At 43.8% G+C, this 26,398-nt stretch overlaps 1 protein-coding gene across 2 annotated transcripts in view; it reads right to left on the bottom strand.

The window, feature by feature from the left end:
• Positions 1–15,967: 15,967 nt before the first annotated feature.
• The window catches only part of GUCY2C (guanylate cyclase 2C), a 98,315-nt gene continuing 87,884 nt past the window's right edge, over positions 15,968–26,398 (bottom strand). For both annotated transcript variants that reach the window (XM_084811766.1, XM_084811768.1), the window contains one exon: positions 15,968–17,365. In XM_084811766.1, the coding sequence (XP_084667892.1) occupies positions 17,191–17,365 (175 nt within the window). In that variant the 3' untranslated portion in view covers positions 15,968–17,190. The remainder of the gene's footprint in view (positions 17,366–26,398) is intronic.

Here is a 26,398-nt window from a genome sequence, read left to right as displayed (position 1 = left end):
TCTCCCCCCTCATCCACGCTGCCTCTGAGGCAGCACGGAGAAGCCCTGTCCTCCACGCTCTCAAGAGGAGTGCGGAGTGCCTGAAAAGGGGTGGGGCTGGGGGGCGTTCTGGGGCAGGGCAAGCAGAGCTGCTCATACGACACATCCAATGTGTTGTATGGGAGCTTCCTCTCCCGATCGGCCCCCCTGCTGCTAGACAGCTGAAAAATAGCAAGGCAGGAGAGGTGCGGAGGGAACGATCCCGTCTGTGCCTCTCCTGCCTTGCATAGGATAGATGGTCGCCTCCAAGTTTGGAGGCGGCCACCTATCTTGATAGGATTGTGCCCTAAGGCTCCTAAATGTGTTATTTTGATTAATTGGAACCCCAGGAAATTCAGGAGTACACATTTCGGAAACAAGCTTCATTGACCACAATGGGAGTTACTTCTGAATAGACACACTTATGTTTGTGCCGGGAAAGGCAGGGCTGAGAAACAAAGGGATGGGAAACCAGCCCCCTTTCTAACCCAATGCTGCGCAGGATCAGATGATCGAAGGTGGAAGTAGTTACTTCCGAATGGCAATAAACCAAACAATGGAGAATCACGGGTTTGAGAAAGAGCTTTACAACGTTTAGGAAATTAGTGCTTTAAAATGTGCAATTTCAGTTACGGTGATCTCTGTAAATTCTGAGGTGTGCATTCAAGGGACAAGCCTTGTTGACCACAATGGGAGTTACTTCTGAGTAGACACTAATTGGTTTGTGCTGGGAAACACGGACAGGAAACACCCCTTGTCAGGGTGGACACTGAGCCCATAGAATCCCAGAGTAGTTCTGATTCTGAGGAAGAGGAGTCGCTCCTGGGAGAGGAGCGCGCTCATCTTTCCCAGGGCCAACAGCTGATGGAGTTTCCTCCCACCGGCATTCCTAGCTTAGATAGCAGTCCTGGGAGTGACAGAGCGCGGGAAGCAGACTTGATGGATGCGCGACGCCGACACAGAGAGCGGCACCAAATGGAGGGCGCAGAAAGGAGGCGTAGTGCCCGGTTGGCGCGCAAACAACGGTTGCGCCCAGAGGATCCAAGGGAAAAGGGGAGGAACTCTCCCTAGCCCTTAAGTTCAGGGTCTGCCAGTGATTCCCTTTCAAACGGGGACCAACTGTTCCAACTTAGGGCATAGGTACTCTGCTGCTCATATCTAGTTGCTAACAGTAGAGTTGTTAGGTTGTAAAAGAGGAATAAAGCTTTGAAAAGAATCCCTTTGTCTCTGTCTGGACTTGGCTACTGGATTAGACTGAGAGAGGCCTCCAAGGAGCCCTTGACACCCCATGACTGGGGTCATGGTGAAAAGCACACCCTGGGGCAGGGCTAGCATACTTGAGGTAAATGCCGGGGCTGGGGCACACAACAACTATACCACAGAGAACCTGACTTAAGGAAAAGAATTGGACTTTAAGCAGTCTCAGGAAATCCGGGTTTTCTGTGATAAGCTCCGGGATGGCTGCTAGATAGCCATGACGTCATATATCCCTAAGGCCCTCCAAATGCAGCCAGCTCAGAGTAAATTGCTCATGGAGACACACACACACACACACGATCTCCTGGGTTCAAGGCTGTTGGACCATTCTTTGATTCTCCAAACTACATTTTATTGTAGATATGGAGTAGCATTAATTTCTATAGCATTAATTTCAGTGTACAAACCATTTCATAATTTTTATGCCATTACATTGTGAAAGACTTGTGGATTGAACTTCACTGTAACCCAACATTTGAAATATCTGAATAAAAGAAAGACTGGCATTTACTGGAAGACTATCCCGATCATGTGTTGTATCAAGGTGCTACCTAGTTGTTTAAAGCACTCTAAAGATGTCAAGCAGTCTTGTGATTTAATCCAGAGGTAAGATCAAAAGATACATTTTGTTCCAAAGGTTTTAGATATTGACCTCGTTAATAATCCCCCATTCCACTAAAGTTCAAAAAGAAAGTATGGTGAAGTAGGCTTTCTGGGGATGGGGAAGGACGAGGTTTGTTCTCGACTGAAATTAGCTGTAACCAAAATTATGAATACAGGAACATGCCGACAAAACATAGTTATCATTCTAATTGCCCTGTTGTGACTTCACATGTGGGCCAGGAGATCATTCCTTTAAGACACACATTAGATGCTGGACATGCCCAGAGCAGATTTTATGTAGGACATGTGGGAAGAGGAATGCAGTCTGTTATAGATATTATCCATGGGAAGTGTTGATGTTCCCTTGTTATTCTAGGTCCCACAGATAAACAGTTTATCCTCCAATTATCCCCCTTGCCTCTTTGTGAGAAACGGTGGGATATAAATCAAATAAATAAATAACTGTTTCACCATAAACAAAAACATATTTCAGCTATAAATGTGCTTTTATTAAATGACAAAGTGATTTTTCATATTCTGCACTTCTCTGTAGTCTGGGTTCTTGTCTAGAAAGAAATAGCTTTTTAGATGAGCTATTATATTGTAATATAAGTCTAGGATGAATGAATGCACATGAAAAAATCTCATCACACTTTAAGCTACTGATAAGAAGCAACAGTAAGAACCGGACATGAAACAACAGATTGGTTCAAAATTGGGAAAGGAGTACGACAAGGCTGTATATTGTCGCCCTGCTTATTTAATTTATATGCAGAGTACATCATTGCTGTGGCAAATTTTTAAAGAGATGGGAGTACCAGACCACCTTACTTGTCTCCTGAGAAACCTGTATGAGGGCCAAGAAGCAACAGTAATAACCAATTGGCTCAAAATTGGGAAAGGAGTACGACAAGGCTGCATATCGTTGCCGTGCTTATTTAATTTATATGCAGAGTACATCATGAGAAACGCCGGGTTGGATGAGTCACAGGTCGGAATTAAGATTGCTGGGAGAATTATCAACAACCTCAGATACGCAGACGATACCACCCTAATGGCAGAAAGCGAAGAAGATCTAAAGAGCCTCTTGTTGAGGGTGAAAGTGGAGAGTGCAAAAGTTGATTTGAAACTCAACATTAAAAAAACTAAGATCATGGCATCTGGCCCCATCACTTCCTGGCATATAGAAGGGGAAGAAATGGAAGCAGTGACAGATTTTATTTTCTTGGGCTCCAAGATCACCGCAGATGGTGACTGTAGCCATGAAATTAAAAGACGCTTGCTCCTTGGGAGGAAAGCTATGGCAAACCTAGACAGCATAGTAAGAAACAGAGACATCACCTTGCCGACAAAGGTCTGTCTAATCAAAGCAATGGTTTTCCCAGTAGCAACGTATGGCTGTGAGAGCTGGACTATAAGGAAGGCTGAGCTCTGAAGAATTGACGCTTTCGAACTGTGGTGCTGGAGAAGACTCTTACGAGTCCCCTGGACTGCAAAGAGGTCAAATCAGTCCATCCTAAAGGAAATCAACCGTGAGTGCTCATTGGAAGGACAGATACTGAAGCTGAAGCTGAAATATTTTGGCCACCTAATGCGAAGAGAAAACTCCCTGGAAAAGACCCTGATGCTGGGAAAGATTGAAGGCAAAAGGAGAAGGGGACGGCAGAGGATGAGGTGGCTAGATAGCATCACCGATGCAATGACTATGAACTTGAGCACACTCTGGGAGAGAGGGGAGGACAGGAAGGCCTGGCGTGCTATGGTCCATGGGGTCACGAAGAGTTGGACACGACTTAACGACTGAACAACAACAACAACAGAATGGAGCTAAGGGATGTCTTCAGTTTAACTGCTTTTTGCTCTCACTTATTTGTTCCATGGCCCTTCTTGCTAGTGTTATATAGGATTATTGAAAGACACTGAAAATGTAATTCAATATATGCTTACACAGAAGTAAGTACCATTGAATAAGGCTTAGGCTGCAATCCTATACCCACTTTCCTGGAAATATGCCCCACTGAACTCAGGGCCCTGGTTCATATGTCACGGCAGCAATTCCTAGGTTGTTTAACTATGGGCAAGAGCTCCTGGGTTGTTAATTAAAAGTTGAAATGACGAGGGTGCAGCTCACATGCTCTGCTCACAATTCCTGGGTTAAACAACCCAGGAATTGTGGGAATGAAAAGAGCATGTGAGCCATACCCTCATCATTTCTACAACCCAGGAATTCTTGCCCATGATTTGTTGTTGGGTAAATTCTGGTTTGTTTAACCCATAAACAACCCTGTATTTCCAGGTTCACACATCACAAAACAATCCAGGAATGTGGGATTTCTGGGTTATTAATTAAAAGCCAAAACAACAAGAGCACAGCTCACATGCTCTGCGCATCCCCACAATTCCTGGGTTAAACAGCCCAGGGGCCTATCTACATGGAGTATTTATACCAGTCCTGTTGAGCCTGAAGACAATTGTGGTACATGATATATGCCCATCTTCATAGCAAGCGTGCTGTTTCTTGCTGTAAAACCAGGTTTGAGGAAACTGGTTTTCTGACAGATTTTCCCATCGTGGCGGCTTCAGTGCAGTTTGGGAGTCTGCATGACCTGAATCGCCCTTGGTGCAGGCTGCTGGGAGCAGCACTGATTGGCAGAAGGGAAAGTTGCATGGGGGGCGGGGTGGAGCAGAGGGCTAAACATGTCTACCTGGAAGCAACTTCAATTTCACTTTGCCAAGTACAGGAGCAGAGGGGTCAGGATAATTCCTTTGCCTGTTGTTTTAAATATTCACTGAGTGCAGGAGTGGGGAGGGGGCAGGCAGCCAGCCCTGTTGCTTTGAAACTGCGCTGTTGGCCTGTTGCAAATGTGCGCTGGATAAACATGCTTATTCGGAAGTAATTCTCTCCAATTGCATTTCACTGACCGGGGGAGTGGGGAGGGGGAGTGGCAGAGAGCAATCCTCAAGCCTGTTGTTTTAAAACTACGCTGTTATGGAAGTGTGAAGGTACACTCTTATGGAGATGCGCAGGTACACAGAGCCTTACTGATTTTAAAAGCTGATGGCCCCCAAATAACCCCTAATCCCATAGAGAAGGGCTGAACATGGAGAAGTGGTGTCTGCTAAACATGCCTGCTTGGAAGTAACTCATCCTCCATTGCACCTCACTGAGCGGATAGCATGTCTCCATTCATTCGCTGCCCTGCACCTAGGCAGTTGATGACTTTCAGTTCTATTCGCAGGACTCCGCCCACCCAACCCCACCCAAGCAGTTTTAGGTGCTGTTTGCCCCATGTAAGCAGGGTGGGGTTTTTTTAGGTATACACCATGTTACTGGCTACAGTTTGCCCCGGGAGGAGCTAACCTGATTTCATGAAAATCTGGATTTAAATGGAACCGTCTCAAAAAACATCTCTGTGTAGATCCAGCCCAGGAATTGCTGCCATGATATGTGAACCAGGTCAATGGGACTTGCTTCTGAGTAGATAGGATTGCACCGTCTAAAAAGCTATTTTCTGGTCTTAGCATGTTTACACACAGAAGATTCAAATGGGTTGTGATTTAAATTGGTCTGTAATGTGACTTGTAAAACTGTAAACTGACTAAAATGTATATGTGATTTTAAAATGGCTTTCTTCCATGTTAACAAAAATGATACAGGGCACAAATTGGGAAAGGATCAAATGTTCTTTTGAAGATATGAAAATAATTTTAGTTTTTATATATTTTGTTTTAGCTATATAATGGTGTTTTAAGATACTCTGTTTGGGTGTATGGAATCTATGGCCAAGGTAATTTTCAAGTGGGTGGTAATCACGGTAGTGGGGTCACGAAAATGGGGAAGCTAAATGGAAACTATATTTGTTATTTCTTTCCATTTCATAATGGATTGGGAAGTGAGAAACCAAGCAAGTTCCTAATATTCCTCATTTTATTTTATTTTTAAAAAAGAACTACATTTCAAATGCAGTAGGTAAATGAGCACATAAGCTTTTTTCAATGGCTTGCCAATATGTTACTTAGGTCTTTTATGAAAATATAAATGCTATATGTGAATGATATTTTTTGGAAATGAATTGTACATTGTCAGCTTGCATTGAATCCTTCACCACTTGAAATATTTAAATCAAGAGTGGATGTCTTTTCAAAAAGATATATTCTACTTGAATTACAGATGTTACTGAATTCAAGGGTCTCTTGTTCTTACAACACTTAAATATGTCTTGCCAAGTAGCACAAATTACTGGGTTTAAAGCAGAAATTATTCTGATAGTGATAGTCCATGTCAAGAGTGTACATCCATGATACAAGGAAACAGTAGGACCCAATTCCAAGTATTGTTTAAAATTAGGCTGTAAATATTCTAATTATCCATAATTATAGTTATGGATTTAAAATATATGAATCTACAGTTATACAAATGGGCAGGAAATGTAGATATATGACATATCGAGGTATGAGGGTTCATTAACAATTACAGTACTTGGAATCTTCAGGATGGTTGTGTTGCCCTTTTCAAAATTGTTATTAAAAGTTAATACTACAAACTTGGAAAGACATGTCCTTTCCAAAACTTGAACATTGAACTAAGATGTCTACACTGGCTATTTGTAGTCATGTAAATTACAGAATGAAATCAGATATACCTTTACATCTGGATTAAATTTGAAGTTACATAATCAAGATCTTCCAGACGTGAATAATTGTTTACAACATATAAAGAAAATATTTAAGTATAAAGTTCCAGTATTTTTGGGAAAACAATCCAAAAATTGTGGATATTTTGTGGAATATCCACAAAATATTCAGTGGATTCATTATTCTAATTTCATGGCCCTCCCTCTTGTCTTTCCCCCCTTCTTTGTCTCTCCTCACTTCCCCCTTTTTTTCAAACTACTTTTTTACCCTATTTTTTCAAGAGCTATTTTTTCCATTTCCCCAGTTGTAGAGCAGGTTGTTCTGTAACTTAAGCCAAAAGATGTAGTGAAATATTTTTAAGAGGAGCATGGCAGGAACTGCAATATTTTAACAAGAGCAGAATGCACCATACTACATCCTTACTAAGATGGGTCACTGCAAGAATATTATGCCAGTGTTCTAGTGCATATCCTGTCTTTTAATAGCATCTGGGGATAAATGGCAGCACCCAGTGGAGGTTACTGCCATTTTGTTTTCTCAGAATGCCCCAGAACAATGCAGCTTCCTTGGCATTCTGGGGAAATAAAACAGCAGCCACCTGGAGGCAGCTGATGAGAGGACCTCCACTGTCAGCGCCACTGAGGAATAAAAATGAATGTGATCATAACAAATTAACAAAATTAATGTGGCTTTAACAACTGAATAATGAAATGAATTAAGTTTTTAATAATTAAAATGAATGGAATGAAACATTTAAAAATTCTTGCACATTCCTATTAATGGTCTTCCTCATATATCTGGTTTCCCCTTCAAATATGGCATAGTGCCATTGGCTTCCGGTCAAGCCAATATCGCCCTGCGGCGTTCTGTGGAGCCTCCATGGGACGCTATCTCAAACAGCTTTTAAAAGGTTGAAAAACCTTTTAATCTTCCCCTGGAATGAAAAGGGGAGGCAATAGCAGCATCTGGATGAAGTCTTGGAAGAGTAGCCCTTTCTGTGAAGCAGCAGAAGGGCTGGGCTCCGAGGCTAGTCTGCCAGAGCTTAGACACCGCTCAAAGTTGTTTTGAAACTCCTGTCTAATTAGGAGAACTCAGGGCTGATGTGCTCCAATGTAGTTTTTAGTGTTTATGGACTAAGGAATACCAGCAATATTTGAGGACCTACAAGATTTGTTTAAAGAGAAGGATGGCAACACCAAGGAGGAGAAAAGGAGTAGGAGTACCGCTGACCCCCCCCCCCCTTGGCAAAGGCTTCAAGAAGTGATGAAAATACAGAGGAGTTACTTGCTTTGATAAAAACTTTGTCTTCGCAATTTGCTGAACAGGCTAAGAGACTGGATACAATTCAAAATTCCATCACAGCAAGGGGCTGTGGACTTAATTAACAACTCTTGGCAAAAAATGGAGGCGAAGGTTAACGAGCTGCAAGATCAAGTGGCAGCACAGGAGATTGCCTCGCAAGCTTTTTACAACAAATTTTCTGCAAGAATCTCCCTACTGGAGGCTTTCACACGCAGAGCAAATGTGCGTATTATTGGTATCAAAGATCTAACTACTGAAGTACATTTGTTTACTTTTGTAGATAAGCTCCTGCATGAGATACTTCCTTTGTCATCTGATTATTTACTTGACATTGAGCATACATTCCATGTGCCAAATGCTAAAGGGACTGACTATACGATTATAGTTCAATTTGCAAGAATCTCCCAAGAAAAAATCATATCCTGCATTTGGCAAGACAGGGGGGAAATCTTTTGGGGGGATCAAAACAAGATAAAAAAGGTAAAGGTGTCCCCAACCAGTCGTGTGTCCGACTCTAGGGTGTGGTGCTCATCTCCATTTCTAAGCCGAAGAGCCAGCACTGTCCGAAGATGCTTCCGTGTCATGTGGCCGGCATGACTGAACACCGAGGTGCACAGAATGCTGTTACCTTTCCCACTGAAGCAATACCTATTTATCTACTTGCAATTTCTTGCTTTCGAACTGCTAGGTTGGCAGAAGCTGGAACTGAAGACGGGAGCTCACTCCATTACGCAGCACTCAGGTCTCGAATTGCTGTCCTGTCGACCTTCCGGTCTGCAGTTCAGCGTCTTAAACAAGATAGAGTTATGTTATTTCCGGATTACACCAAAGAAGTTGCTGATAAAAGAAGGCAATTTACCAAGGTGAGAAACTTGGCAAAACAAATTAATTTACAATATCATCTAAAATATTCTGCTATGTTTTGCATTTTTTCTGAAGGTCAGATGAAGACGTTTCTAAATCACAAAATGGCGGAGGTGTGGCTAATCAGAAAAACATGCGAGACTTCTGCTCCAGCCCCATGAACTGGAATTTATAAACATGTTTTGGCAATTGGCTATGTTTAGTCTGTAAGATCCAGGCTAGGCCAGAGATAGCTGATATATATATATATATATATATATATTCTTTTTCTTTCATCCTTTTCTTTCTTCTTCTTCTTCTCCTCCTCCTCCTCCTCCTCTTAAAATGGATATGATAGACTGTATTTAAATCTCCTGTGTGAGGGTATACAGAAATGTGCACACTCATTTATATATTTAGAAATGATACTATCTAAAATATAGATAGTATAAAATATATTTCAAACAAAATTCAAAGTGATCTGGATAGACTGGAGCGCTGGGCAGAAAACAACAGAATGACATTTAATAGGGATAAATGCCAAGTTCTGCACCTAGGAAAAAGAAACCAAATGCACAGTTACAAGATGGGGGATATGTGGCTCAACAACACTACAAGCGAGAAAGATCTTGGAATTGTTGTCCATCACAAGCTGAATATGAGCCAACAATGTGATGTGGCTGCAAAAAAGGCAAATGCTCTTTTGGGCTGCGTTAATAGAAGCATAGCTTCCAAATCCCGGGAAGTACTAGTTCCCCTCTACTCAGCACTGGTTAGGCCTCATCTGGAGTACTGTGTCCAGTTCTGGGCACCACACCTTAAGAAGGATGCAGACAAACTGGAGAGAGTTCAGAGGAGGGCAACAAAGATGATCAGCGGACTGGAAACAAAGCCCTATGAAGACAGACCAAAAGAACTGGGCATGTTTAGCCTTGAGAAGAGAAGACTTAGGGGAGATATGATAGCACTCTTCAAGTACTTGAAAGGTTGTCACGGAGAAGAAGGCCAGGATCTCTTCTCGATCATCCCAGAGTGCAGGACACGGAATAATGGGCTCAAGTAACAGGAAGCCAGATTCCGGGTGAACATCAGGAAAAACTTCCTGACTGTTAGAGCAATACGACAATGGAACCAATCACCTAGGGAGGTGGTGGGCTCTCCCACACTGGAGGCGTTCAAGACGAGGCTGGACAGCCATCTGTCAGGGATGCTCTGACTTGGATTCCTGCATTGAGCAGGGGGTTGGACTCGATGGCCTTGTAGGCCCTTTCCAACCCTACTATTCTATGATTCTATGATTCTATTAGTGATTGTTCTATTTTTTATCCTTTATAATCTCTTTTCTTTTTAATTATTATTATCAATATTACCAATATTATGATACTAGGAATTATCTAAATTTACTAAATACTAGTAAATTTACTAAATACTAGTAAATATTTCTGACTGGTTGATCTTAAGCTTTATCATTATATAGTAGCTAAAAGGCATTATATGGCCAATGGTAATTAATTGTAAGCTTGCTTCTTTGTTATAAACCTGAAGATACAATCTTGAAATTGTTTACTTATGCTGTATTGATCTGTAAGATTGGTATAATTTCTAAGTAGAGTGATATTTGAAATTTATGTGTAATGTAGTTTAAATTTAAGTTTGTTATGTAAACGTCTGTTTATATTTTGCTTTGTTTTCCTCTGTTTTTGTGTTTTTTCTCCTTTTTTGCTGTTTCTTTCCCGTTGCCTTTCTCTCTCCTTTTTATATTATCTCCTTTCCTTCTCTCTTTTTTTTCTATTTCATTATTGATGAGTCCTCTTAAGGATACTATAATGTTAGAAACTGTAGAAGATGATTATGTTGTTGGTGTTCTTTGGTTCATTTATAAAGATAAAAGTAGAATAAAAAGTATTAGGGAAAAAAACCAATATGGCATAGTGCAGTTTTCCTCCATTGTTTACAATGGGGGGAATGTTTTGGGTTTTTTTTTAAATCCCTGCTTCACTGAGGGGACAAGTAGAAAAAACACTCACTCCACCTTCTGCCCTTGCTGGTACAAGCCAGCAGATCTGTGGATGAGGCAGTAGGCCCACCTTGCTGCTTCTCCCTCACCCCCTAAACCCCACTTAGGTATGCTCTGCCTGTTAGCAAATTTTTTAAATTCTCTGGAGAAAAAGAAAGCATGCTGGATTTTGTAACAAGAAGTAAGACTGCTGCCTCAGTCAAACATTACTGCAGTAGTCAGTAGTCATTACTGCATTTCTACACCAGCTTAAAATCCTGCATTTAAAACGGGGCTTTCTGCTTCCGTTTTAAATGCAGGATCACCACTGACTCCCACCACTGGCTCCCCCCCCCCCATTATCTTTCATTGATCTTGCTCCTCTTCTTGCTGCTTTAACTCTTTTCATGGAGGGAACTCAAGTGGAAGACAACAGGGTCATTTGATAGCTCATTATCTGCAATCTATTTAAAAACGGAACAAAGCGCATTTAGTGCAGGAGACGCCCTGGAGGGTCACGGCGTCATGTAAAGAGCCTGCAAACTTCCATGAAGGAGCAATCTCAATTGCAGGATAAATGCTCTGTGTGATGAAGCCCTTACTCTGTGTAGCAGAAGCAACATATCACTTGAAACTTTAGACTCTCTAGAGCCCTTCTAATCCAGTGTGAAAATGATCTGGTTTTGTATTTCAAGTAAATAAATACAAAAAGCAATTTGAAAAAACTATTTTGAAGGCTATTTACTGACCACGTACACTGTTTAAGGGCACAATCCTATATTAAAATTATACTCGATGGAGAGCTTTTGGATCTGGTATATTCCTATGTGCAGGCATACCATTGCTGAGGACTCTACACTTGTGTGTAATGTCAAGGATACTCCAGAGTAATATTATGACTTTGTCTCTCGACTACTAGCATAATACTGCCAGTGGAGGGGCCAAAATGGGCAGCATAGGGGGCATGTTGGAAGGGCAACAGGCTTCATCTGTATCCTAAACTCCCCCAGACCACACTCCTGCTCCCTATATCAGCATAGCATTATGGCAAGAACAGATGTGATGTAAGTTAAAACTCTCCCATTGAACCCAATGGAGAGACAAAACACACTGCCCTCCTCCCTCTCTGTCCAAACTGTGGCAAGGGAGCATAGAATTCAGACTCACCCTGCAGCCAATCACAGTACACCCACAGTATTTAAAATCTTGAGAAAGAGAGCTTATTATTACTCAGATTTTAGGGTGTGTGGTATGTGGCTATATCTCTCTTTGTGTTGTGCACTTGGAGCACACAAGGAAGAACTTTGGTGATGGGAAATACGGAAACTATGCACAAATAGTCTGGCTGCAGGACAATTACATGAAGAAGAGACCACTAACACTTTTGTTCTCAGAACTCTCTGGGGACTCTGCTTCAAATCTCCACACACAGACACCTTACAGTTTCAGTCCTCCAACTGGAGATGCAAGAACATAACACCTGACACAGCTAAACAAAGTAAGGGGGGATTCATGCTTCAAGGTATGACTGCTGCAAACATCTCTCATGTCTCTCTGCCCCTTCACCACCACTTGCAATATATGAAAACTGTTTTGGCTACAAAGGCTGGGCGAAGTGTGGCCCTCCAGATGTTTGGGCCTACAATTCCCATCAGTCCTAACCAGCATAGCCAATGGTGAGGGATCATGGGAATTGTAGGCCAAAATATCTGGAGGGCCACAAATTGCCCGGCCCTGGGCTAAACTGTTCTGGCTAAGTAAACAGTCCTTCCTTTAATAGCTGGTAGTTAGGTCAGTGTGTCCACAGGAGATACATGAGAAACTATGCACTGTACAAAAAAGGGGGGCTAAATGCCAATCCCTTCCTCATCGAGCATTGCTACTGCTAGTCAAGCACTCATAATCCGTTTTGCCTTGCAGGTACACAACATGGCCACACGAAGCAGAAAAAACACCTGCTATACAAAAAAATCCACTTCAGCTACACACGGGAGCAGGATGAGGTACTGTTTTAGTCACTGACTACAGACTGACTCTATTTGGGTGACATGACAGCCCACCGTGAGTTAATTAACCCTCAGGGTGCCACAGCGCATGCCATCCACCATTATGTGTATGCAAGCCCTGTTGCTGTGCCTTGTCATATTGTCTGAACCTGGGCTGCAGGGGTTATTTGAGGGTTATACAACCCTCGCATAACCCACGGTCTGTTTTAGGGCCCATTGTCTCCCCCCTACAAGGGGAATGTGGGAGAGGTCACTGGAAGAGCACCAGGTGGCAGTATTCTCTCTCAGTCACTAACTCATGGGGTAGTATCCAATGTTAGTCCTACGTAGAGTAGATTGATTGAAATGAATGAGACGTAGTCACAACTAATTCAAGTCCCATTCATTTCAACAGTTCTACTCTAAGAAAGACTCTAACATTGGATACTACCCATGATCACCTACTGTGCTTCTAGGTCCAGAGACTGTGGTGTTTCCAGAGGGACAGCTGCTACCACTACCAGTGAGGAAACACTGCATCTATCCTGTCTTTCCTTCTTTTTAAGCTGTAAATAGAAAGACGCAGCAACAGTTAGGTCTACACCAATAGCTTTAATGAAAATGAAAGCTGTGTCCAGAATGAAGTTGGGAGCTGTTTGCTTGGTAACAATTTCCCACCAGGGAGGCTGCTGTCCTTAATTTCAGTTGCATTGATCGTGTTAACATATATTTTTGTGGAAAGAAAAAATATGGAAGAAGCTGTAGGAAAACACAGAAGGGTTACGAATGGAAGATGATAATTTCTGGAATGCCTGTAAAATTCCATGAATGAGACAGAGCAATTGCACAATAAAAGCTTCATCTGGAAGCAAGCAACCCTCTTGGCCTAGGAGGGCTCCTGTGTCTTTGCAAGCTCCATGGCAGACAGTTATGTAACAGATGAAGCCGTGGGGATGGAGCAGTGGGGTGAATAAGACCTGTCTGTTGTGCTGCTTTTGAAGGCACAGTAGCCATGCTGGCAAACAAATGTTGGCAACACTGTTAATCTGTCTTGCTTCCACAACCTACTCCATCTCTGCCATTCTTCAACAAAAACTTTCACTCAATTGTAGCTGTTTGTTCTTAGTTGATGGAGATCAGCAGTTAGGAATCCCTTCCTCTAGCCCTGGTTCTTACTCTGCATGGGCCCAAGGGCCTACATGCTATCAGAGTTCAGGACCTGCCACTTCACCTGAGCTCAGGATACCTGAGCCCCAGGAGGGCTAAGGGGTCTGGCCCCTGATGACTACTGCTGTGATGAATCATGCAGTCAGGTGTCAGAGAGGGCTATTAAGGGCAAAGTCTGCTGGGGCAATAACCAGTAGGCCTAGGCAAGCAAGTAAATGATGGTTGTTTGTGTGTAGATGGGATGGCAGGGACTGGGTAATGCAGAAGGCAACCTGGGTCATGTGAAGAGCAGATGTTTGGTCCATGCACAGGTAACTCTGATTGGCTCTGATACTGCAGATACCTCCAGGTGTGACTCTGTGTGGGGACTGCATCCAGCCTTTTCTGGAGTGGGATCAACATCCAGGGTTTGAATCTGTGGCCTCATGCATAAGAAACTTGTGCTGTTCGATGGAGCTAGTGCTCCTCATGCAAACGGGCATGTATAGTTGGGTCTGTGGGGCAGAGACATGCCTTCTCTCTGTTTCTGTGCTGGCATGGGTAGGGAGTGTGGCCACATGGGTTCTAGTTCTCCCTGCTTCCCTCTTGCCACTGGCATGATTGTTGCTGGCCAGGGATGAAAACATAAGTTTGGCCCTAATTCTGCTATTCCCTTGGCTGGGTGCGAACCTGCCTTACCAGTTTTCCATCCCAGCACTCTGATGAACTACCTGCATTTGTTCCTGTAAGCATACTGTTATGTGTTTGGGGTCAGGCTATATTACCTCTAGAGGTCCCTTACCATTCAGTGCTGCTGAGTACAAAGAGACTAAAGATTTTCCCCAATGCAAGTTACCCAAAGGTTTGTTCTGCAAGGCCTGAGGGGGTAGGAGGAAATGGATCTCGGGGAAGGGTGAATCTAAGGCAAAAGGAGAGCAGTTTCTGTCTTGCAGAAGAAGATCACTGGGCAGTGGAGAGGAAGCAGGGGATTGCTTGGAGTGGTGATATTTTAGGCCTTCATCCTGAGCACAGTATAAATAAACCTTTTTAAAAGAATCACCACAAGTCTCCAGTGTCCTCCTTCCAGGAAACTAAGTCTGCGTAAGCGCTGAAGCTCCTGCAAGTTCTCCCCTCTCAGGACTGGGGTGCAGGAACGTAATACTATAGTTGTGGTTTTCCTTGGTGCTTGTTCTAGTTTTTTCTCCTCCCTTCTTTGGCAAAGGGTCCCTCAAGTGGATATTGCTTTTGTCCTAGGACAGCATGTGTGGTTGTTGTACATGCCTCCTTCCAAGGGAGTTTCCTAGAAGTTGTACCGCTTGTCTTTTCTTCCTCCGTTGTGTGTTGGTCATTCAAAGGAGTGGTTGTCTGGGGTCTTTGTGTGTAGGTGGTATAAAATCTCTGTATGGTTGCTGTCATGGTGTCCATCCTTATGTCTGGTGGGCTATGCTTTGTGTGTTTGGTAGGGGAGGGTGATGTCATGGGGATGTCCATCCATCATCATGTGTGGATTGGCTTGATCTGTGTATGACTTGGTGGGCTGCGGTGGCTTAGTGGTTAAGACACTGAACTGCAGACCGGAAGGTCGGCAGGACAGCAGTTCAAGACCCGAGTGCCGCGTGACGGAGTGAGCTCCCGTCTTCAGTCCCAGCTCCTGCCAACCTAGCAGTTTGAAAGCAAGAAATTGCAAGTAGATAAATAGGCACCGCTTCGGCGGGAAAGGTGACAGCGTTCCGTGCACCTCGGTGTTCAGTCATGCCGGCCACATGACCACAGAAGCGTCTTCGGACAGCGCTGGCTCTTCGGCTTAGAAACGGGGATGAGCACCACACCCTAGAGTCGGACACGACTGGTTGGGGACACCTTTACCTTACCTTTTACCTTATGTATGACTCACATGGCAGCATCGTCTGCATCCTGCTCTATGATGGGTGTGTGTCAGGACTGTTGCCATGGTCACTTACAGAGGTGGGGGTCTGGCAGAGTTGCTTTGTTCTCTGTGTTTTGGAGTGCTGTTGTTTTCTTCTCAGGTTTGCCGCTGGAGTACATAGGATCCTGACTACTGTATACTGTCATTGACCAGTGTAACCTGGCTGCTACCTTGCCAGAACTTTATGATTGCCCAGCCCTACATGATTTAATGGGAGAATATCAGTATAAATAACTGGTGTAATATTTTCCTTTTACAAAGTGGACAAAGAGAATTTATTGTCACAAATAAGTAGCCAGCTCATATAAAAATTAAGTAGTGTTCATTTGCTAAATGTTATACAGAGGTGATATGCAACTTTGAAGATTAATTTAAGAATGATTTTCCCCAGCCATCCTATTATTTTATTTATTTGCAGCATTTCTATGCCACTTTTCTTCCACTTAAGTGGCCCTCAAACCATAATTAATAAAATTATACAATAAAAATAAATATGTCATCCATCAATTAAAAAAAAGTATTACTCTACACCTATAATAAGGTGGCAACCACAACCTATAATCCAAATATGGAAACATTAAACATTAAAACAAGTTTTTAAAGGGTGAGAAAGAGGAAACCAAATGGACCTCCCAGGGAAGGGACCAAACCTTCTGCAAAGATCTGACTGGCAGTCTCATCTTGGAGCAGACAGTCCTTTAATTACCCTGGACCCAAACCATTAGGGCTTTAAAGGCCATAACGAGCACTTGAATTAGACCCAGAAACAAATCAGAAGCCAGTGATGAATGATTGAACATTTCCAAATAAGCACATCAAATAAACTGTGACACATCAAGATCTTAGGTGATGAAAATGAGTACCAGACCAACACATTTTAAGTAACAGACAAAATATTTTAGACTGTTTCTGTAATAAGAGATGGGTACTTACATTAAAAAAAACCCCACCTAAACATGACAGAAAGGCTTAGGTTAAAAATACATCTGTCTTTAGTCTCTAAAGAAGCAAACAACAACAGTTTCAAGCAGCACATTCAATGTTTGCTTGCTTTCCTGCTTATTTATTCACATCCTATATGTTCAGAATGGCTTATAACAGATGTGTGGGAAGAGTGTCTGCTTTGCTCTCTTCCTACACTCCTATATTAGTCCACAAGCACCAAGCTGGATGTGAAGGGAGCTGCCAGATGGACACCCTCTTTCTTTGTCCTCTCCCTATTCCAGCAAGCAGTGCATCGGTGAAGCCTCCAAGAAGCATCATCTTGCATTGAATTATTTTTGTTTTGCTAATGCGGCAAAGGGAATGCTCTTTCCACAGATTATTAACTACACATTACACTCAAAGAAAGGATCAAGTCTCTCTCCGCAACCAACCTGTGTTCTGCTGTACTGCAAATATGTGGAGCGTGTGTGTAAAATCTATTTTATATTCAGTTCTAACATCCTGGGATTTTTGAATCATGCTCTTTATCCAGTTTACAGGTAAGTGCTGGGGCTTTCTGTAGTAGCCAATTGCAGATATTCCAGAGTGCCTTTGCGGTAACTAGCCACGCGTGAAATCCCTCGCACCTGGAATTCTTCTATTGGTCTTTTCTGCAGAGAGTCTGTTATCATCTCAGCAAAATCAGCCTGCAAACGCTGTTGATTCTCCCTAGAAACAGCAGGAGAGAAAAAATTTCAGTGACTCAGAAGAGTTTCAACAATTCTTTCCTCCTACTATGATTCTTAATCATAAGCCCTTTTAAATTTATTCCATTTAATTTACCATGCTTTTTAAATCCATAATCTAATACTAAGGCACAGCTATACATTACACTGGAGTACCATGCTTGGAGCTTCCTGTGGAAAATGTGCAGATCAGGAGCATTGCTGCATTTCCTTCAGCACTGCAAGATGAATCCATCCTATCCTCCCTTGTGTTATGTTTATGCATAAAAGAGCAGTCTTAGCACATGGGAGGGAGTTTCTCCTGAGCTTATTTTGAAAGATTGATTTGGGATCAGATAGGAGCAAAAACTGGGGGGTGGGGAGAGCAGACAAACAGCATCACATTAAAAAGATAGTTTCTAACTAACAGGTACGGCAATCCTATCATTGGGTCAGAGTGCTCCCAGATTTCCAAAGCCCTGCTGGGCAACTATGACCAGGCAGAAGTAAGGGAGGAATGGTGTTTGCCACTCTTCCTGTGGGTTTTGTTTTGCTATTTCCCTTCCTCCCATTGCTCACTATGGGAGGGAAATCATTTAGACCAGTGCCAGGTCTGGCCTAAATGTTCCCCTATGTTGCTGTCATGGTTGGATGCTGGGAGAGCTTTGGATCCAGAGCCTCCCCTGCTCCGCCCACACTCTGCCCCCAATCCTCTTTTCCCCCTTAGATATTGGAGCTCCAGCGTTGGATAGATGAGGGGTGCAGATCTTTCTGCAGGGGCAGGGGAGTGATCGGAGACTGCATCTCCTCCTCTGAGGTCAGAACTCTGTCTGACCTTGGAGGGGGATTTCCAATCTATCTGATGGTCTCTAGGATGTTTCCCAGGAACCACAGGATAGACAAGTTGCTACCTGTAACTGTAGTTCTTTGAATGGTCATCTATGCATTCAGACATATGGGCTCTGCACCTGCATGGAGCTTCAATTCGAGAAATCTCTATAGCTGAGGATCATTTTGGCGGGAACCCTCCCCCATCATCCCAGTCTACATGTCCCTGGTGAGTTTCTGCCTATTCCTTCAGTTGTAGCCTCGGAACCAAGAGGGAAAGCAATACTTTCAGTACCCAACATCAAACTCAAGCATGATGCTGAAAAGGGGACAGTGGGTGGGTTTTGTGAATGTATAGATGACCACTCGAAGAACTACAGTTACAGGTAGCAGTTACCTGTCTTTCTTCTTCGTGGTCTCTATGTGTCACACATATGGGTGAGTAGCAAGCTAACTTACATGGAGGTGTGTTGGTGTTCAGCTACAACATAGACAAGAGGACAGCATGACCAAAAGTACAGTCAGCTCTAACCTAGACATCCAGTCTACAGTGCTTCACAAAGGTAGACAGTGTCGACGAGGTTGCAGCATGGCACAGTTCAGGGATGGTGATCCCTCTGTTGAATGTGACCAATGTCACTACCACACAAGTTGAATGACCTTGGACTGGGGCAGACAGTTCAAGTGCAGCCAGCTCACACGATAGTTCAATCATCTTTACAACCCAGGATGTGAAGCACTGCGACAAGAGACACTGATTTTTGTGCTTCCCACCATGGTAGGCATACAGTTGGGGAGAGAGTCTAAATGGCTTAGTCCTGGACCTGTAGAAGGCCAGTGCTCGACAGACATCCAACGTGTGAGGAGTCGATTCTAACGGCGAAGCTGGGGACATAAAGTAGGCCTGATTCAAATGGAAATCTGACACAACTTTTGGTGGAAAGGAAGGTTCAGGCCTAAGAACTACTTTCTCTTTGTGGAAGGTTAATAAGTCAGGTCCAGCCTGAGTGCACAGAGTTCACCAGCCCGTCATGCAGCTGTAACTGTAACCAAGAATGCCACCTTCCACAAAAGAAGGCATAAGTCGGTCATCGCCAGTGGCTGAAAGGGCTTAGATGAAAGTGCTTTAAGCACAATCGAGAGACTCCAGCTCGGTACCATAGGGTGAACTGGTGGTGCCAGATTCCTGATCCCTTTAAGGAACCTCTTTGTTATCAGGTGCGAGAAAACAGAACAGCCCTTAACGGGAGAGTGGTATGCACAAATAGCAGACAAATAAACTCATAATGATGACAACTTTAACCCTTTGTCAAACAGTGACAGAAAAAACTGCATTATCTGTGACAAAGAGCATCAGTGAGAATGGAATTCTTGGGTATGAGCAAAGGTGACAAAAACTGTCCATTTCCTCATGTACAAATGCTGTGTTGATGGCTTACGACCAGCATCAAGGATTCTCTGTACAGATGTGGGAACAACTTCGACTCCTGTCACCCGATCCTCTGTGGTGTCAATTGGAGGGTTGTCAAATCCATGTGATGGATCTGGCCCTTCTCCCTAGTGAAATGGGATGGGTGAGATGGATGGCGATAGTCCCAGCAGAACAAACCATGGCTGGTGAGGCCACTAACATGTTATTAAGATGCATTTGGTGCCCTCCTTTCCACAGTTGCCAGGATCCTGATGATAACAGGTAATGGTGGAAAAATGTAGAATAATGTTCCCATCCAGTCAAGGAGAAAACCATCCCCCAGCAAGTCTCAACCTCAGCCTGCTCTGTTGCAAAATTTGCCGCAGACCGATCATGGAACAGTGTTCTCAGAACTGACCTGACTAATTGTCTGTTTTAAACTGGGCCCTGGCTCTTTGCTAGCCATTGCAGGGCTATAGACAAGAGAGTGGCCAATTAAGCAGGCAAAGGGTCAAAACACAGACAGTCAGTGCTAAGCATATAGCGTCAGGCAAAGCAGAAGTGGTCAAACAGGCAGCGGTCAATCACAGTTAGGTGATCAGATATGTTACTCAGTCAAGAAGGAGTCCAAGGGTCAGTAACACAGAGCATCAGTCACAGGGCAAAGTACAGGAAGCAAGGTACAAGGCAGTAGAGTGGCTGGAACAGTATTGTTTCCATACATTGAAAGCTTTTAATAGCAGAGCCTGTTGCCCCACCCAGGGCTCAGCTGCAGCACATTACAGCTCTCTGGTCAAAGCCCTGCTCATGAGAAGCCCCTTTCCTCTCAAGTAGACCTCCATTGCAGCCTGGCACTTCATTGAGGTTCCCTGAGGTAGGCCTGCCTGCTCTGGTACCATCACTCCCTGGGACTTGGGGGCTACTCAGCTGCCCCTTCTGAGGCAAAGCCCCCCTATTCCTGAGTGGCTGGGACCTCAGCAGGTTCCTCCATGGACTCAGGCCCTTGTTGCAGTGTGGGCCCTGGCAAGAACTGAGCATCTTCCTCTGTTGGGGCCTCTAACTCTTCCTCGGAGGAGGAGTTCAATGGGGACATGACTTGTAGGAGGTTGATGCAGTCCAACTGAGTTGATCTGCTAAAACATTGTCCACGCCTGCCAAGTGCATCACCACTAATCCAATCCAATGAGGTAGGCACCAATGGAAAATCTCCAACGTTAGAGCCAAAAGAGGGAGCAATCTCGTGCCCCCTTCCTTGTTCAAGTATGCAACGATGGTTGTGTTGTCCAATATGACCTGGACTAGTCTGCCCACTCCAGCTTGAATGCCTGGAGGGCTTTCTGTACTGCTCTGAGCTCTAACAGATTGAGGTGGTGCTTCACCTCTGTGTCTGACTACTATCCATAGAACATAAGATCCAAGCAGTGAGCTCCCCATCCCAAGGGTTAGGTGTCCATAGTCACTACTCATGATGATGAGGGCTGCAGGAATGGCATCCCTCTGACAGATTGCTTGGAAGTGTCCACCACTGTAGAGCATCTTTTATGTTGCTTGGGAGATGGAACTTGGTCCAGCGAACGTCTTGCTCGGTACTGAAGTTGCATATGAACCAGTTTTTAAGAGGTCTCATATGCAACCAGACATACTGCACCACCGATGTCATTGTGCCCATTAGGCCTAGCAGGCACTGCACCTCTGATGCCGAGATGTGTGACTGCTTCTCTCCAACACCATTGAAGTCAGTACCTCCAATTGGTCATGAGGGAGGAATGCTCTGCCTCACCACAAGTCTAGCTTTGCCCCAATAAGCTGCAAATTCTGAGTTGGCTGTAGATGGGACTTTTCGATGCTGATACAAGTCCCAGATTTTTTAGAAGATTACAGGTCACCTCTATCAACCACAAAGGACGGGTTTGTGTTGATGCCACCAGCAACTAATCATCGATTTAAGGGTATACCTCAACTCCTTGTAGTCTGAGATGAGAGCAGACCACTGCCATGCATTTCGTGAATAACCTTGGCGCAGTAGAGAGGCCAAATGAGAGTACCCGAAACTGGTAAGTGTCTGGACTGATGGTAAAATCAATGAAGATAACACTGGTGTGGTACCGCTATAGTGAAATGAGTGTCTTCTCTCCTTGGGTGAGAAGGGGCAGAATTGAAGCCATGTGGAACTTCCTGGGCAAGATGTACAGATTGAGTTCTGGAAGGCCCAGGATCGATCAAAGCCCTCCATCCTTTTTCGGTACCATGAAGTATCTGGAATAGAAACCATCCTGTAGATGCATCCTCAGTACCAGCACGATGGCTCCCTTCCCGAGCAGTGTTTTGGCATCTTGGTGGAGAATGGGAGCCAGGGCTGTAAATTGCATAGTACTGAGAAGAGGAAGGGTATCAAACTCTATCCTGTAGCCCTCCTATATGATGGAGAGCCCTCAAGAGTCTGTTGTGATTTGGAGCCAGGTTGGAAAGAATAAGGCCGGATTAATACCAAAAGTGGGGAGATGACTGGAGGGCTGAGGAAGAAGGACGTTCAAGTAAAAAATGCTGTTTGCTTTTCGAGTCTGGTTTGCGACTATAGTTGCCCAGCTTTGATGGCTGGAATAATCTTCTGGAGCCCAATTGTTGCAAAAAGTGCTGTTAAGATGAGGCTGGCTGCTGTTGCTGATACCTGGTGTAGGAGCTCTGGTACCAATGCTTCTGTTTAGGATGATGTTGAGGCAAGAAACCCATATGTCGCGCCATGGTCTGGGCCTTCTGTACCGAATCCAGCATGTTGTTGGTTTTAGCATTAAATAAGCCTAGTCCATCAAAGGCCAAGTCTTCGATACGGGCCCTCATTTCTTGTGGGAGTCTGGTTGATCTTAGCCCGGCTTGAAGATGTAGGGCGATGGATCTGACTAATGCTTTGTGTCACAACCGTCCTGGTGACGTGATGTATTAATGTGTTGCCTCGACAGTTTCAAAGCCTCCACTTGGAACAGATGCCCCAGTTCTTTTTTCTCCTCAGGGAGATGCTCCAGGAGATGACCAATTTTGTCCCAATGTAGCAGCTGATATCCAGACATCACTGCTTGATAATTGGATATTTTGAGACCCATTGCTGCAGATGAGTACACCCTTCTTCCTAGTAGGTCTAGTTGTCTACCCTCTTTGTCAGTAGGTGATGAATGAGCCCTGCAGGCCTTGCCTTGAGCTGTCTCCACGACTATCAAATTCAGCTTCAGGTGCTTGAAAAGATATTCAGCAGATGATTCTTGGAGGAGATATCCCTTCCAAGCATTTAGATATTGGAGGCATTGTAGATGGACACTTCCAGGACTGTTTTATTATCTCTTCCAGCATGGAGAACAGAGGGATGGCCCCAGGATGGAAAGAATCGGTATTTACTAAATTAAACACTGGGGCTCTCTTCACACCTTGGTTTTTTAGCAGGATTGTTCTTCTTTAATCACTGGTTTTCACGGGAGATTTAAATGATGCTGCTGCACTCCTGATGCTGTCTTACAACTTCCCCGCCCTCTTCCTGTGTTATCTGAGAATGGGGAAAACCTGGCATTTTCTGTGCTTGCGATTGAAATCGCCATTTCCCCTCTGTGTATTTCCCTTTTAGTACTTTGTCCCACTTTGTGTGGGACTGTGCTAGGGGGTATTACTAGACAGTGTTGAATAACGTTGTCATGACAACAAATTGGTGGAAGGGTGGGGACAGGTCACTGACCATGTTTCTAGTGACTGTTTCTGCCTCTCTCTCATTCCACTACAGTGCTTGAATTGTAAAGTGATTAACCGTCCCAAATGGTTAATCTTACAATTCTTACATTCCAGGTTCCTAAACAATATTGTTCTTTACAACATCGGACTTTCTTTTCACCACCAGACACATCCACAGCTGAGTGGCCTTTCGGCTTTGGCCCAGCCGCTTCACTCTTTCTGGTGCTACTTGGAAATTCCCTCTGCTCTTCCCCAGTAGTATATTGGACACCTTCTGACCTGAGGGGCTCATCTTCCGGCGTCATATCTTTTAGCCTTGTGATACGTTCCATGGGGTTTTCTTGGCAAGAATACTGGAGTGGGTTGCCATTTCCTTCTCCAGTGGACCACATTTTGTCAGAACTCTCTGCCATGACCTGTCCGTCTTGGGTGGCCCTGCACGGCATAGCTTATGGCTTCACTGTGTTACACAAGCCCCTTTGCCACAACAAGGCAGTGATCCATGAAGGGGTTTATATCTCTAGCCTTTCTATAAAAGCATTATTATTACATAGTTTTTAGAAATCATTTTGCAGGGAGTAAAGGCTTGGTAACAATGTATAAATACTTTGTCTTAAATTCTAAAAGAAAATATTTCATAATCAAAGCTGTTCAACTTTTCCAATTTTTCGGAAAAAAACAAAAATGTTCTTCAGAAAAAAAAGGGGGGGGATTTAAAAAAACAATCCATTCTTTCCCGGCCTTCACATCTCTAGGCCTTCCCCAAGGCAGAACAGGCAGAGAAAATCCCTGTCCAAGGGTGGCAACTTTGCCCCAGAGCAGGAGCACTTTCTGAATGGGGCCTAAAGGGGCCATAAGTCCGTGAGGGCGATCGCAGGATCACGAAAAATAAAAGGAAAATAATATAAATGCAGATATAAAGACAGAATGATGATAGAGAGAGAAAGAGGAAAGAATGAAACCTCTGCTTTTTAATAAAAAAACACTATCAGAACAGAGTCTGACCGCAGAAGTTCCCAAACAAGATCACCACAATGGCAGTCGAAAGAAAACTGAGGGAATAGGCGGCAACCCACTGGGGACATGCACACTGGGATGGTGTGGGAGGGTGAATGATCCTCACCAAAATGATTCTCAGTTATAGAAGTTTCCTGAACTGAAGCTCCAAACAGGCACAGAGTACATATGTGTGATGCATAGAGACAATGAAGAAGAATGCACCTTTAGACATGCAGTAAACTAAGCTGCATCTAGATTCCAATCATATTCACATCAGGCATGTGTGAGTCAACTGGAATGTTTAAAGGATGGCAAGTTTCATAGAACACTATTAAATGTAAGAATTCTGTGGACCAGGACAGGAAAGGGAGTATTGGGGGAGTTGGATCCTCTAATTAGGCATGACCATGTTGGCCTGGACATATCTCTGGGGCACAGCCTGGTTACTAAGGTTGTTTTGACACCTCCACAAGGTGTAGGAGACAAGACTGTAGGTGAGAAGTGAATGAGCATCACCCATCTCTGCTGCTAGATAGAACAATTACAGGCAATTGCCTGGCAGGGATAAATGTGGGATGCCCTGTATATGAGATGGGAGCAAGGGGGAAATGGCATAATTGAATCATTTTGAGAGCTACAGTTCAATAGGGCTTACTCCCAGGTAAGTGGATATAGAATTGCAGCCTTAAACATGGTAGATTGTGAATGAGATTTGTAAGAGTGCCACTGTAATTAATTTTCCTAGTTGGCATCTTGAACAAACAAAGATGTAGTGATGTTAATACTGACATGATGGTAATACTGACTTAAATGTGCTCTTATTCCCAGTTTTTCAGGAAATTTTTCTTGTTCTCTTACTCTCATGAGTAATGTACAACCTGTACAACCACTACCAACTCCCGCTGCCACTGTTACTTCCAGGCAATATTGTTGTACCCTCTTTACTTAAACTCTACAAAGATCAAGGTCCCCCTGACATTTCTATCTTGGCGAGCAAAGGCAGTACGCTTCTGCTAGCCAGCAGACCTAATTCAAAGCCATTCATGGCTAACAATGGTGAGTTGTCCCAGCCTTTTGTCATTTCAGCTGTCTAGCTGTGGGACCTTGGAGCATGGGAAGCAGCAGCTGGACAACACAGAGGATGTGTCGTACCAGCATTTCCGACTTCCCCGCCCTGATGCACACTCAGGAACACTCCGTTTTTGCCTCTCTGCACTCTTCTTCTGAACGCAGAGCATGGGGCTGTTCCGCGCTGCCTTGTAGGCAGCGCGGGAAGGGGTAGAGATCGGTTCTCAGGGAACCAACCTATCCTATGGCCATTTAGCTGCTGACTAGCGGCCATAGGATTGTGCCCTTAATGTTTTTAAATGGTGAGCTCACTTGTGCTCTGATGATCTTCTAGATGCTATCATTTCAGAATTAGAATAAAGGGTCTAGCAACATTTTTCCAAATTCTTATTAAATAGTATGTAGTGAACTTGTTTCTGATAGATATTTAAATATTCACTAACATGATTTTAGCTTTACTCCTACAAAATCTAACCTTGTACTGAACAGTTTTTGTACTGTAAGTGGCTGGTCCTGTTGCATATGGAGAGTTGAGGCCAGAAATCAGCAAACAGCTGTTACTTAATATTAGTTTCAAAGAGAAGGATGGCTTTATTTGTTGTTTGCAATCATTAAATACTCAGCTTTGTCCATATGTTCCTGTACAATGAAGGCAGGATGGGCTCCTGTCTCCTGTCTGCCTTTGCTAGGGAAGTGAATCATAGTCTATTTTCTATTTTATGAGCATGAAACCTGACAGCTACTCCTCACAAGATCTGGCGAATACATTTTGGTTGGGCTTGGTTTGATATGGAAAGATGGACTGACCAAAGCAAGTCCAGTTGAGCCTCTGACATAGCTTGTGAGAAGAAGTGGGAAGTTCATTCCACAAGATGAAGGCAACATGGAGAAGTGTCAGTCATAACTTTTTTCTCTGAACACCACCCTATAGCCACTATAGGATGGTGTTAGGAGAAAACGTTCTCCAAGATGACCACACTGTCTACAAGCCCAGTAGCTGTCTGTTTTTCCAGGCCTGGG

Source organism: Heloderma suspectum, chromosome 7 (assembly GCF_057233095.1).
Source record: "Heloderma suspectum isolate Gila_16-S chromosome 7, 16-S_ref, whole genome shotgun sequence".
Lineage (NCBI taxonomy): Eukaryota > Metazoa > Chordata > Lepidosauria > Squamata > Helodermatidae > Heloderma > Heloderma suspectum.
Note: the sequence above shows the minus strand (reverse complement) of the source record. Positions and strands in the feature narration are given on the sequence as shown.